The following is a 15,203-nucleotide window of genomic DNA, read 5'->3' as shown; positions in this document are numbered from 1 at the left end:
TAGCTACAAGTGGCAGGAGAAAATGGCATTTACAGTGGGCTACCTTTTTATTTTTTACATGCTAGCTGGAAATTTGCAGAATGTTTATTTAACAATTACAAAGATTTATAGGAACATTCCATGTGATTAAGCGTTGGGAATCCTTACTTATAGGAACATTCAGAATTATAATTTAATTTCTGAAGTGTTTTAGATATAAATATATATAGATGGACCAGGGTGTTAAGATTACAAGCACTACAGAGTAAATGAACCCTGTGAAGCAACATGTGGTGGAAAATGGAGTTTGTTCATGTGGATTTTTTTAAGAAATATAATAATCTCATAATCTACAAATAAAAATATAATGGCTCATTATGAAAATGTCACAAGGTCTGAAGTAAACAATAAAATAGCGCACATTGTGACCGACTTGCAATATAACTTTGTAACCAACTCAATCCTTTGTAGCTGAAGGTGACTGGTGGGTATCCTAACTTTAATCCTGCAAAACCATGGTATTTAGTAAATGCAAAAGTTTTAGAATTCTGTGGTTATCTTGGATGTCCACCTTATCTTAGGTACTATTTTCATCAGTTTGAACCAAGATACCTTATGGCATTTTGTACAAAGCTCTAGTGGGGACTCAGGTTACACTTACTAAAAATTCTGCTTGCACAAAACTCATGTACGCACTCTTCCCCTACAAACAAGAGTTAACCAGAGTATATCTCAACTTTTCACTTGTACAAATGTAAAAAGACAGGTGGATTGTATGGTATATAATAGGTACAAGTAGAGATTTCCTAGGAATCAAGAGTTCACCTTCACAGCAACTACATTTCAAAGAGCCCAATATTATTTTTTCTCTATACATTAAATTACAAAGTGACTGCATTATGAAGTTTCAGTGATCTTAGTTAATTTGGCAATCAAGTGAGTGACCAAAATATTTGCAAGTGCTTCTTATCCATTCTTGCAGATAATTATCAATGGTCCAACAACTATTTAAATTCAAAGCATAAATTTCATGACAAATCACAATTTTAAAAATATGCACTGAAAGTGTTGAACAATATGTTAGACTTTTGCAGCTTCAAACACAACAATCAATTATTGTCCAGTGCTAATAAATATGATGAATGTTACTGTATTTTTATTTTATTTACCATCTTGAAATATAGATAACAATCACTATTTACCCCTAGCAATAACATATCTGTAATTCTGTCACTGCCAGTAAGTGAAACTTATAAATTTTTGCTCCTGCTGTTTCACCAAATATTGTTTTCACTCACTCAGGATCACAGTGGGTTTTCTATTCTTTGTATACGGTTCTGCTACAGCAAACACAGATTGCTTATTGAGTTTTGTCATGTACAGTGATTGTTACTCTGCATCAAATATACTGTTTTTATAGTCCAGATTTTCCCTGGTACTGTACTAACCATATACCTGTTTTGAATTTATTGGTGCCATTGCAGTGTTTGTGAATTCAATTCTAAAAGCTCCACACAAAAGCGCTGGAAAGTTTTATCTCCTTTTCAATCAAGGACCATTGAGAGATTGCTGCTATTATATTTCAAATAAAATTTTGATGTAAGGCTTATATGCAAGTATTTGGTGCTAGAGGTTTAATGTTGAGCGCTTTTTTATTTGCCTGGTCTAGTCCAAATGTCTTAAGAATCCATGTAGTTTTAATATAACAGAAGGAAAATATCAATATTGACACAGACAAGACAGGCACAAAAAATCTGAATAACTGAACCTAAACAGTATAAATGAAATACATGCCACAGGTAAAGAAACAAAAACTTTATACGTATGTGTGCTGCACTCACCAGCATGCCAACTATTAGGAAGAAAATGAGGTACAGGAGGTCTAGTTTGACCTGTTGTAACACTAGTAGAGAGAAGAGGATGGAAAGACAGCAAGAAAGTTGTTGAATTTCAAAAATGACATTCCAACCTTTACGAAAATGAGCTATTAAGATTAAATGAAGACTTTCGCAACTGCTTAACACTTGTGTTACTGTGTTCTATAAAATAAAGGCTGACTCATTTAATATATATATTATATCTTCTGGACCTGACTTGGAAGTGGGAAAGCTGAATATAGCTCATTTCTCGTGTTTTCAGGAGCAGTAACCACCCATTCAGCATAATGTGCCTGTCTGCAGTTGGCATCATAAAGAAGAAAAGACTCAATTCCGCCCATCTGATTGTGGAAGGCTGTCCACCATTAACATGGTTGCGGGTGAGCTGGTCTCACATATGCATCTGAACTGTTTTATCCAGTTTTTTTGACTAAACCATGCTAAGCACAAAAACAGTGGAAAACGTGCCCTAATACATTATGAGCTGTTAGCATGAGTGACTGCCAGTATGCACTACAATGGACTGGCAGCCAGAATGGCCCAAAACCCAGTCACTGAGGTAAATGAGCTTAGACAAAAGATGAGTCAATAGTTGAAAAACAACCGTCAGGCTAGTTGCCTAGTGACACAGACAGGAATACCCTAGAATTAAAATGGATTGATCATTTGGTTTATAAAAGGTTTCTTCAAGGGCTGTGTTTCTGAGCCCTCTGTGTAAATTTTCCTGCATAGTCACTTTTAAATAAAGCAAGTGATTTGTTAGTGAATATGGGAATCAGTTATCCCCCTAAATGACTCTGTTCTGGTTAGCACACCATACATTTTTGGCTGTTTATTATGGAAATAGTGCTATCATCGCTGTTTGCCACAAAGGCCATACTCCTTCCATGATAGCCAACAGTTTTATTTAGAATAATCATACCTGCCATCTATTAGGGCTTCTATTAAGACATTCTAAGACCAATTAACAATATTTCACCTGCAATTTATGAGCTGATATCCTCTCTCTTAGATTAATGATCACTTCCTCACATTCTTCGCCATGTTTCTTGATGGCTTCAGACTCATTTTGGGTTTCTCTGAGTTGCTGGCTTAGTGTTTCAATAACCTCATCGCTGCTCTCCAGCTGGGCGCTTCGTGACTCTAAATCTTTTTTTAACACTAGGATCTCAGCACGTAGACGAAAAACCTCATCTTCATGCTGCAAACTCTGAAATCAAAAAGTTCAGAGTATAGACTATTACTGAAAAAAATCATTTATAAAATCACTTAATTAAAATCTAGATGGAAAGCCAATTCATCAGAGATTCCTTATGAGAATATCTAAAGCTAAAATAATACAAGAAAAAAGACTCCCAAGGTGGAAATATGAATAGACACCATGGTTTTGTTCCCAACCTGGGCCTTGGCCTCTTTTAAGTCCTCTTCAGTGCTCTTGATTTCAGTTTCCAGATCAGTCACTTTAGTTAGACATGCTTGATACTTCTGTCTATAAACATCAAGAGAGTCAGACAAGGACTGGCATCGTATTTCTGCAGCAGTACGTTGAGTTTCTGAGTCCTGCAGACTCTTACGAAGCCTCAAGTTCTCTGCATCTTGAGTGTGACAACGGGACTTCCACATTGATTCCTGAGTATGGAATAATAACAGGACAAAACAGCAGAAATGAGATACCAGTACAATACTGGAAAAAAATTATGATTCAGGATTGTAAAGAAAGACACAATCAAAAAGCATGATACACGTGTCTGGGGACTTCCTGCGTATGTTTAAAAGTAGAAACCATTGTAGCCTACTGTAGATTGTTTTGTGACTACACACAATAACCCTTAAATCACTCATTAATCTGTAAGTAGTATGTATTACTGCCATACGGAGCAGTAAGTCTTTCAGACATTTCCTCGAATAATTTTCGCAAAAATTTTAAGAAATTGGTGGTTGCATAATTATGTCACTTTTTCACACTTGGCAATTTAATTTCAAGAATATCTCAACAAACTAATACTATAAATACATAAATAAATAATCACAAAATATTACATGTACCTAAACCCATATTTAGTGAGACCCCATGGGCCCATGATGCAGTTTCGTTGTAAGCTATCGAATAACTGAAACACAAACATCATGCATTTTTAGTTCAAATTATGAACAATTTACAAAACGTTCTTACAATTATCCTTCTGCCTATTTTGATTAATTCCAGTGTGCTTTTTTATGCCAATAATTCTGACTTAATTAGCAGTTTCTAAGAAATATTACCCTGGGATATGTACTGTTTACTTCACATTACAACAGAGGACTGGTTCTACTGAGCATACAGAAAGTTTGGGTGCTCAAGTTTATTCTAGAAGCTCTGGACACGGGCATGGATTCAATGGCGAATAATACATCAGTCTAGTCACAAATAAAAGACAAAGTAAGGGGGCAAAGATTGAAGAATAGTTCTTAGATATAAAAAGATTAGATAACATACAGATCTTGAATGGCGTAGAAGAAAAGAAGGAAACCATTTATCAGCAAAAGCAGTTTGCTAATTAATTGAATTCACTCACTTCCTCCTCTCTCTCTGTAATAATTTGTTTGTACAATTCTGCATCTGATTTGTAGCGTTCCAGTGTAAGTTTAAGCTCTTGTTGGTTGCCAACAGTTTCTTTAAACTCCTGAGTGCGTACATCAAGTTTAGCTTGTAGATCAGTGACTTTTGCCTCAAAATTCTGGACTTCATCTTGCCGCAGTGTTTCACAGTCCTGTATCTGCGTTTTCAGCTGAGACACAAGCTCTTCACAGTGATCCTTCTGCAAATTGAGTAAAAAATTGGAAAGTATACAGCAGATATATTTAAAAGTGATCAGAGCAATACCAATGTAAGACCAGTCTGCTGTCAATGCAGGACATTCTGCTTGAAGGTTAGGAATGCACAGTACTGCATGCTTACTAACTACATATAAAACTCCAAAGGACTGTTAGGCTTAAGTTTGAAGTCAAGGAAGATTTTATGGCTCATTTAAATCAGAGCATGCAAATTAATGGCAATTTTGTTAAGCTGTTGCCTATATATAATAATCCACAATTGGCTTGAGCATGATTAGAATATATGTACTATGGTGGGTCTGGTATATTAATTACTTCTCAGAAAGGAACACAAGGAGACTGAATGAGTTTTTTTGTAATTGTTAACCTAAATACAGCAAATTCAAGAATTTCACCTGAATGATAATTTAGCATTTCTATAATATGACTAATACAGTTTCTTCTTGCACTAAAGTCAGATTAAGGAATTTTGCTATAGAATTTTTTTCTAAAAACAATACAATAATAAGACTATAATGCTAAAAATATACTAATCAATTGCAAAATTAAGATAAGCAGGAAACTAAGATGTGAAATAGTATAAACTGCTAGGTGACATGAACAAAATGACAGTCTTTATTGATATGGCACCTTTCACTGCAATCATCATCACAAGGAACTCTGCAAAGCAAATAAGAATACAATACAAGGTTGCTCAAGGTAAAAGTTTGATTGCATTTGAAAAGAAATGAAAGATAAATCACAGAGAATTCTCCTTAAGACTCTGCAAATCAACTGCAAAACCTACTCACCTTTCTATGCTGTGGATTCTTTGGAAACGTAAAAGATATGTAGGATTATCTGACACTCATTTTCTTGCTATCCCAAAGTTATCCATCCATTTTCTGAAGCTGATTTTTTCCATTACAAGGTTACAAGGAGCCATACTCTACTGAGACAGCACTAAGTACAATGCAGTGACAATCCTTGGACAAGATACACTTAAACAACCAGCCAATTTAAAATCACTAGTTTATCTTTTTTGTGCTTGATATGACTATTAAATGTTTATGGAAACAAATTATGCTCCAGTAGAACTGTCATTTTTCACCCATGGCCTGTATTGAAAAGAGGCTGTTTGTGTTGGGAGTAGTTGCTGTTAAATTGATCTTAACTTTCTGATAGAAGATTTACTTTATGATCTGTAAAACAAAATTGTTCATTTAGAGCAGTGGTTCTTAAACTTTCTTTTTCTTAAGACCTAATTTTGCCTTTTGAGCGTCTTCACGACCTGCAATCGGCATGGAGAGTCACACAGAGGATCCATACCCCATGGAGAATTCCTCAAACCATCTGCGAGCCTTCATCACTCAGTCCTATTATAATTCACAACTCAGTGCAACCGAAGTTCAGACATCATGCAACCCATAGTTTTACAAACACTGCTCTAGAGTTTTCAGCTGTAAGGAAGAATGGCACTTCTTCCCCTTATATTTTCAAATGGAAAATTTTTATACAGATTGCCAAGTCCCATCTAAACATAAACAACTCTGTCTGATTTTCCACTTGGATGGCTGCTCCCTCTTATTAAGGATACATAATATTTATTCTCTTAGGACCGATCTATTGTACTTGTGTTTTTCTTTAGCCTTTCTGGTGGGGGTCACCATGGACAATTCTAAATTACTTGTTAGTTATCACATCTGTAGTGAAAGTTCCCTTTTGCACTATTTGCTTTCATTTGATTCTTTGAATGTATTCTTTCTTCTTTGCTCTTTGAAAAATTAAACATTTTAACACCAAAATGTACTTGTATCAAGATACAATAAACTAGAACATTGCAAAGCTCTTTGGGCTGAAGGAGGAAACTAAAGTAAACTGTAAAATTCATGGTGAACACAAGGGAGCGTGCAAACTTTAAACTAAAATCTTTGGATCTGTGTGTCAGCATTGGAAACCAGGGTGCCATCATTTAGCTCATAATCCCAAAACCTTACTAGCTAAGTCATTCTCCATAAATGTATTCTCATGTTTGTCACACCAAAACTCTAAAACCTACTTCAGTACATCTGTGATGTTCTATAGGCCATAATATTCTTATTAATGCTTAATAGCCAACCTTTACTTGCTTAATCTTAAACTTGTTTTTTTTACTTTGCATATATTACTGTTTTCAACCATTTCATAAACTGGTCAAGTAAAATGTTTTTTTGAAAAAAAGAAAAGAGCATGGAAAACATAAAGATGAAGCATTGCAAGAATGTGATGAAAGCATTAAATGAAAATCGTGATATACTGTGTGTTATAACAGCATTGTTCTTGTGTAAAGGCATTGGGGAAGTACTTTTAAATGTGAGGAAGATGTATGACTTTGTCTGTGCTTGTAATTTGTATTCTTGTTTAACTTGTGTTCTGTTAGTAAAAGGTGAGGCACATACAGTATACCAAGGAAGGTATCTACAGTAGGGAGGTAAATGCAATTTGGCTAAACAAAAACCCACCATGAGACAAACAGATGTCCTTATGCAATGTGTTTCACAGGGAGCGTTTGTGAATGCGGCCATCAAGAGAACCCAAGTCACAAAGTGGAGGGTGTTGTCACTTTGTTTGAGGAAAAGACAATAAGGACTTTGTTAGTGTGTAGAAATGTCAGAATGATGTGAGCAACCAAGCAATAAAGTGGAACAGTTGGCCTCTGTAACACAGGTCACCTGTTAGCGTGTTTTTCTTCCTGCCAGGTATGTAGTCAGAATGCAACTCGGAGCAGGAAGTGCATACATCACTCAGGAAAGCCAACACTCCCAGTCACTCCAGTGGAATTATTGTAATGGTCTTGTGTTGCAGTGTGATTGCACGTCTGTAGTTGATGGTTCAGAAATGTGGCAAACTGCAGGCCAATGGTCTTTTCTGGCAGTGATGTGCACAGCTGTGTTCAATTCGTTCACACATCTCCATTCTGTTTGCACGCGGAACAGTGTTTCTTGTCTGGGGATCAGCTCTACCAAATCTTCGGTGTGCGTGAGTAGGAACTGAAGACAAATTTTGGGGTTGCCGTAAGCCAGACTCCCAAGTCATGGGTCACATTGCCTGTGTCACAGCTATGATGGAAGGATGCTATCTTATTTACCTCAGGTCTACTTGTACATTCATTCAAATGCAGCAATTCTTGGTAAGACATGCAGCTGTTTTTTGTCTGTAGGTAACTTCATTTTCTTTTAAATGAAGGAAATAAAGGATAAGGATACTTGTGACTGCCTATGGTATTACAATATAATGCATGTTTTGAAATGATTAGTTCACTGTCAAGTGTCTTAAAATCCCAAACACGGTATATATGCCCCACATTTTAAAGAGATGACTGGTTTTAGTTTAATTTTTACAAGTCTGACACATAGATGACTATACATGCCTTCAGTATGTCACTCAGACACTGATACAGTGTTACTTAATAATCACCTGCATTGCATTGTTTTTAATGCTTAAATACTAAAAATTTAAGAAACAACCGAGACATGACCTATACAAAAAAGCTGCAGTTTCATTGCAGGAGAGCCGAGTGATGCTAAAATAAAAATGTAATCCGTATTAAAGTTGCCTGCTGCATGGCTGAATAAATTACTGCAATCAATCAGCGATAAGCTCTAGTATAATTGTCTAACTCCCTATTTCTCTCACAACCTCATCACACAGAAACACCCCATGGCTATTTCTGATGAGATTCTGGAATGTAGAAAGCAACAGAGGGAGGGGGGGGAGAGAGAGAGAGAGAGAGAGAGAGAGAGAGAGAGGGAGGGAGGGAGATGTAGAGTTCACTGATCTCTCTCTCTGTCTCTCTCTGCCACTCTGATTAATTTCCAACTAGATCACTCGGCCAGCAATATTATTAGCATAAAATTTCCATGGATCAAACCCTGCAATGAAACCCTTTCATCAGTGTGCTTGTCAAACATGAAAATTCAAATCTCATTTTGTTTTAATATCATTTTCACAGAGGCATGGAGGATTTTGCGAGTTAGGCGGTTGTGGATGTTCCAGTAAGCATTTGAGATGGAGTGGTGGGAAGCATGCAATATTAGTTCAGCTATCATTTACAATTAAAACAATTATTGGCCATAATCAGCACATGAAGATTAATCAGCTGTTGCATTCCTGCATATCAAGGGTATATACAATTGTAATGTGCTAATGTGTCTATTTTCTCTAGGTAGACCGATTTTTGTCACACATCCCAGAGATTTACACGTTATATTAACTGCTGACCTCAAACTGACCTGGTATGACTGAGTTTGAGGTTGTGCATATGTATAACCTGTGATGAATAATCACATGTATAGTTGATACTTGCATTATAGTTGCTGCCAAAACAGGCTCCAGTAGTAGCCTGTAACTGGATTGAGTGAGATTAAACATGGACAGATATATTTAATCATCACTGTCTGATTAGCTAGCATGCATAATACACAATTCTGCTGTCAAAGGATGCTCTGAGTGAAGGCTAACAATCAAAATCATGCCATTGCTGACATGTGCTGACAGTTAAAAGTGAACACAAAAAATCAGGTAAGTTTAACTAGAATTAGATTATTATTATTCTTTCTCTATTGTTGGCCCATGTAGGGGTGCTCTGTTATAAAAGGCGTTCACAAATTCCCACCTGCTGCATGAACTGCTCATTCTCCTGTTGCAGTTGTAATAGTCTCTGCTTCTGCTGGCTTATTTCTGTCTCCCGTTCACTCAGGATGTTCTGTAAGCTTTGCATGTCACTTTGTAAATCTTTTCTCTTTACTGTTAGAGTTGTCAGTTCATCCGTTTTTGCATTTAACTGAAAAACAGATAAACAATGGAATAACCACAGTTACAGCATTTGTGGTACCTATTGCCCCAGGAGCTAAGGAGGCTGACCCCATTACATTTAGCACAGAGGTACAGCATGTGGCTATGCAACAAACATTAAACATTTTTATTATTTGTCTTTGAGAATGTGTAAAGAGGAACAGAAGTCAAACCTAGTTTTTGTTAAATTTGACTTGCATGTATAGAATTTTTTAAAAATTTGTATAAAATAAAATAAAAAAAAAGAAACAAAGTCATCATAGCAAGTTAAAAACATTCAAATAAATGTAATCAAAAACAGTACATAACTGGAAGAAAAAATGCATTATGTATATATATATATATATATATATATATATATATATATATACATATATACACATACATACATACTATATATATATATATATATATATATATATATATATATATATATATATATATATATATATATATATATATATATATATTCAATTGTGTAAATATTATATATACTTTAAATATCTGTTAAGTAACCCAGCATTCCTCTGGAAATCCAGTATCTTATGGCTGACAAATTATGAAAGAATAAAGCAAAATCCAACAAAGTTTGTAAAATGTTTATTATTGTTTTGGTTTTTTTTTTTTTAGACTTAGAAGCAAACACCTACACGTATTTAACTTTAAAGCATGCAACATTAAAATGGTCTATGAACAAACCAAACTATGTTAATTTCCACTATATCACTGAGCAACTGATCTGGACATCACAAAGACATTTGCATTGAAAGGACATGTTACTAGGAGTGACTTCTTTCTCTTTTGGCTGTATAAAGTGCATTGCCCATACTTCCTTGGTGACCAGGCAGACTACACAGATTACCAAAATGTATTTAAATGTAGGCATGTTTGGGCTCAGGGCATCCCAAGCCTTTTGGTTATAAAAGTAGATCACGGTCTTCTTCTGAACAAGAATAGTTTTTAACTTTACATTCTTGTACTTGACTCACCTAAACAAAGTAACTCACATATAAAGCACATAAGGACCTACAGCAAATACACATGTGCTTACAAGTGATGTGTAAATGTGTGAGACAAACAAAGGAATTCATGGCTATATTTATGAATATTTATATTTATATGTGCATGTGTTTTAATTGCTAAACAAGCATAAAATGTAATAAAGAGCTACAAAATGGGAAATATAGATATAGGAAAATTAGGTAAAGGACTTAGTAAAAAACAGTGTTGCTCAAAGCTAATGACTTGAAGTTACAAATTAAAGGGATGCCTAATGCAAATAGCATGGGAGGTTGTGAAGGAATCCAAGTCATGCTTGTCTAGCTGGTAGGAGAAACAAGGAACCCATGGAGAGAATGGCCAGGGCATCTAGACATAGTCAAGGTTGAGTTTATAACAGTATAGGCAACTACCCAGCTAGGAGGTCAACTTAATTAAAAGGATTCTGAGATTATTAATATTGATGAATATAGGCAAGGAGTTGTCCTGTCTATGTCCTTTAGGCTCCTGCTCCTGCAGAGTCACCTAGTCCTTTTATTATGGGATAATTAGGTTGTGAGAATCCTTAGAGGAACCAAGGGTACTCTAGGAGAATGTCTTACAAGTTTTAAAGGCCAAGCCCTTCCCTGGAAGGGTTTTCTGGGTTGGGCCTTGCGAGAATTTACTTGCCACAGTTCAGCTGAGCCTGGAATTCTGTGTGGATGCAAAGGCACACCTAACAGGGAGTAAGTGGACCAATAGCCCACACAGGGAATAGAATAAAATCCATGATGTGTTTAGGGAAGCTATAAGCGCCATAAATTTGTTGTTTTATTGTATTTGTCACTAATTTCAGTATGTTCTATCTATCACCTGTATTTCATTGTTGAAAAAAAAGTGGCCTTTCGTAATTACAATGGTGGCAACCTATGTCTTTCTGGGTTGGCATTAAGTACAGTGCATTCTGCAAAAAAATAAATTAAGTTTTCCCTTCATTAAGCAACACTCAATACATTAAAATAAAGTAAAAACAGGATTTTAGAAATTTTTTTAAATTTGTTAAAAACAAAAAACTGAAATATGACATTGACACAAGAATTCAGACACTATGTTGAAGCACCTTTGGCAGAGATTACAGCCTGGAGTTAATATGCAAGCTTTCGAGGCAATTCAGGCCCCTTCTTCAGGCAAGATGTCATCTAGCCTGGAGTTAAGAGATTTTGTGCCATTCTTCTCTGTAGATATTCTCAAGCACCATCAGGTTGGATGGAGACCAACAATGGACAGCTATTTGCAGGTCTATCCAGACATGTTCGATTGGTGTCAAATCTAGGCTCTGATTGGGCCACTCCAGGACATTCACAGAGTTGTCCCTAACACACTCCTGTTTTGTCTTTCTTTTGTGCTTGGGGTCATTGTCTTGTTGGAAGGTAAATCTTTGACCCAGCCTGTTAATGAGAAGAGGATTCCATTTGGCAACTCTGCAACATAGGTCAGATTGGTGGAGTTTTGCAGTGATGGTTGTCCTTCTGGAAGTTTCTCTCATCTTCACACAGGTTGTCAGGAGCCTGAGTCACCATCAGGTTCTTAGTCACTTCTCTTACCATGACACTTCTCCACTAGCTATAGGAAGATTTATGGTTGTTCCCAACTTATTCCATTTAAGAATTATGAAGGCAACTGTGCTTGTGGGAACCTTTGGTGCTGCAGAAAGCTTTTTGTAGCCTTCTCCAGATCTCTGCCTCAGTGCAATCCTTTGTCAAAGATCTACAGGTAACTGCTTTGAACTCATGGCTTGGGTTTTGCTCTGATAGACATGTGTGGCCTTGTACAGACAGATGTATGCCTTTTCTGATGTGAAGATACTTCTACTGAGGCTAAGCTAAGGTACATCCTCAATGATGTTACATGAGGTCATTGAGTGTTTTGGTTACTTCGAACATCAGGCACTCTGACCCAGGCAACCCAGATGATGCTGATCAAGCCTCACCTTCTGCCCCTTCTGGCACCGTTCCCACCAGTTCCCTATGTTGCATTGTTTTACTCTGCCTGTACCACTGCTGTCTCCACTGTTCACTTCCTGATGGTCTTAACTGCTACCCCCACTCACAAAACTTTAGGGTCACTGGATTTTTGATACTGCAGCACTTTCCTCACTGAAACATAAAATGTGAAAAACTGAAGGGTCTTAATACTTTCTGAATGCACTGGATGACCCATATGTGTCTCCAGAACAGCCTGAAGTCTTCAATTTAATGATTTAACACAGTGCTGGAAACATGTTTTAGGGATTTTAGTCCAAAGTGATTATAAAACATCACAACAGACTTTTGTTTCACATATTCATGCTGAAAACCTCATCTTCCACCCTGAAGTAAAATGAAGTCAGAATCATGTTTTTGAAAGCAGCTTGAAATGATGCGTTTTGTTACATGGTACCTTATTCTGCTGAAAGTACCCTTTGGAAAAACAGTAGACTGTGACCATAAAGACTTGTACATGGTCAGAAACAATGCTTAATGAGGCTGTGGCATTCAAATGACTAGTATTAGGAGCATTTAACACACTATTAAACTGTCACTATCAGCTGGATTAATCTCCACGTTTATGCCAAATTCTGGCAATACCATCTGCATATCATAGAAGATTTTCAAGAACAGGTTAGATTTTTCCTTTTTCCAGTTGTCGTGATCACACTGCTCACTGTAGCCTTTATCTTTCTTTCATTAGCTGAAATTAATGAAGCCTTGTGTGGTTTTCTGTTGCTGAAGCCCATACTACAAGGTTCAATGTACTGTATTGTGCTACTGCAGTGATCCTTGCTAATAGCTACGTTGTTCCAAAATTTCATCCAGATACTTTTTAAAATATCCTGCTCTTTCTAATGTTTTGTTGAAGAGCATTTAATCCTCGACTGTCTTTTCATGCTTTTCATGCTTTATATTGAGAGAGAGAGAGTTGCAGATAGAGGACTGGCCATTTTGAGAAGCAGGCTGTTTGTGTTAATAAGCAGATATAATAATTAAAATAAACACTAAATTGATACACATACTTACAGAACATTTAAACATAAAACACATACATAGTCACATCACATAGTGCATCCAGAAAGTATTCACAGCACATCACTTTTTCCACATTTTGTTATGTTACAGCCTTATTCCAAAATGGATTAAATTCATTTTTTTCCTCAGAATTCTACACACAACACCCCATAATGACAACGTGAAAAAAGTTTACTTGAGGTTTTTGCAAATTTATTAAAAATAAAAAAATTGAGAAAGCACATGTACATAAGTATTCACAGCCTTTGCCATGAAGCTCAAAATCGAGCTCAGGTGCATCCTGTTTCCCCTGATCATCCTTGAGATGTTTCTGCAGCTTAACTGGAGTCCACCTGTGGTAAATTCAGTTGACTGGACATGATTTGGAAAGGCACACACCTGTCTATATAAGGTCCCACAGTTGACAGTTCATGTCAGAGCACAAACCAAGCATGAAGTCAAAGTAATTGTCTGTAGACCTCAGAGACAGGATTGTCTCAAGGCACAAATCTGGGGAAGGTTACAGAAAAATTTCTGCTGCTTTGAAGGTCCCAATGAGCACAGTGGCCTCCATCATCCGTAAGTGGAAGAAGTTCAAAACCACCAGGACTCTTCCTAGAGCTGGCCAGCCATCTAAACTGAGCGATCGGGGGAGAAGGGCCTTAGTCAGGGAGGTGACCAAGAACCCGATGATCACTCTGTCAGAGCTCCAGAGGTCCTCTGTGGAGAGAGGAGAACCTTCCAGAAGGACAACCATCTCTGCAGCAATCCACCAATCAGGCCTGTATGGTAGAGTGGCCAGACGGAAGCCACTCCTTAGTAAAAGGCACATGGCAGCCCGCCTGGAGTTTGCCAAAAGGCACCTGAAGGACTCTCAGGCAATGAGAAAGAAAATTCTCTGGTCTGATGAGACAAAGATTGAACTCTTTGGTGTGAATGCCAGGCGTCACATTTGGAGGAAACCAGGCACCGCTCATCACCAGGACAATACCATCCCTACAGTGAAGCATGGTGGTGGCAGCATCATGCTGTGGGGATGTTTTTCAGCGGCAGGGACTGGGAGACTAGTCAGGATAAAGGGAAAGATGACTGCAGCAATGTACAGAGACATCCTGGATGAAAACCTGCTCCAGAGCGCTCTTGACCTTAGACTGGGGCGACGGTTCATCTTTCAGCAGGACAACGACCCTAAACACACAGCCTAGATATCAAAGGAATGGCTTCAGGACAACTCTGTGAATGTCCTTGAGTGGCCCAGCCACAGCCCAGACTTGAATCCGATTGAACATCTCTGGAGAGATCTTAAAATGGCTGTGCACCAACGCTTCCAATCCAACCTGATGGAGCTTGAGAGGTGCTGCAAAGAGGAATGGGCGAAACTGGCCAAGGATAGGTGTGCCAAGCTTGTGGCATCATATTCAAAAAGACTTGAGGCTGTAATTGCTGCCAAAGGTGCATCAACAAAGTATTGAGCAAAGGCTGTAAAAACTTATGTACATGTGATTTCTCAGTTTTTTTATTTTTAATAAATTTGCAAAAACCTCAAGTAAACTTTTTTCACGTTGTCATTATGGGGTGTTGTGTGTAGAATTCTGAGGAAAAAAATGAATTTAATCCATTTTGGAATAAGGCTGTAACATAACAAAATGTGGAAAAAGTGATGCGCTCTGAATACTTTCCGGATGCACTGTATATCAAC

The 15,203-nt window shown here is 37.2% G+C and overlaps 1 protein-coding gene across 2 annotated transcripts in view; it reads right to left on the bottom strand.

Moving 5' to 3' along the window:
• The window catches only part of LOC114657851 (polyamine-modulated factor 1-binding protein 1), a 417,512-nt gene that overhangs the window by 70,758 nt on the left and 331,551 nt on the right, over positions 1-15,203 (bottom strand). For both annotated transcript variants that reach the window (XM_028809793.2, XM_051932060.1), the window contains exons 23-26: positions 9,304-9,471; positions 4,412-4,654; positions 3,255-3,485; positions 2,836-3,066 (exon numbers count right to left, since the gene is read on the bottom strand). In XM_028809793.2, the coding sequence (XP_028665626.1) occupies positions 2,836-3,066; positions 3,255-3,485; positions 4,412-4,654; positions 9,304-9,471 (873 nt within the window). The remainder of the gene's footprint in view (positions 1-2,835; positions 3,067-3,254; positions 3,486-4,411; positions 4,655-9,303; positions 9,472-15,203) is intronic.

The sequence above is a fragment of the Erpetoichthys calabaricus genome, chromosome 9, assembly GCF_900747795.2.
Source record: "Erpetoichthys calabaricus chromosome 9, fErpCal1.3, whole genome shotgun sequence".
NCBI lineage: Eukaryota > Metazoa > Chordata > Cladistia > Polypteriformes > Polypteridae > Erpetoichthys > Erpetoichthys calabaricus.
The sequence above is the reverse complement of the archived record's forward strand: the minus strand, read 5'-3'. Positions and strand labels throughout refer to the sequence as shown.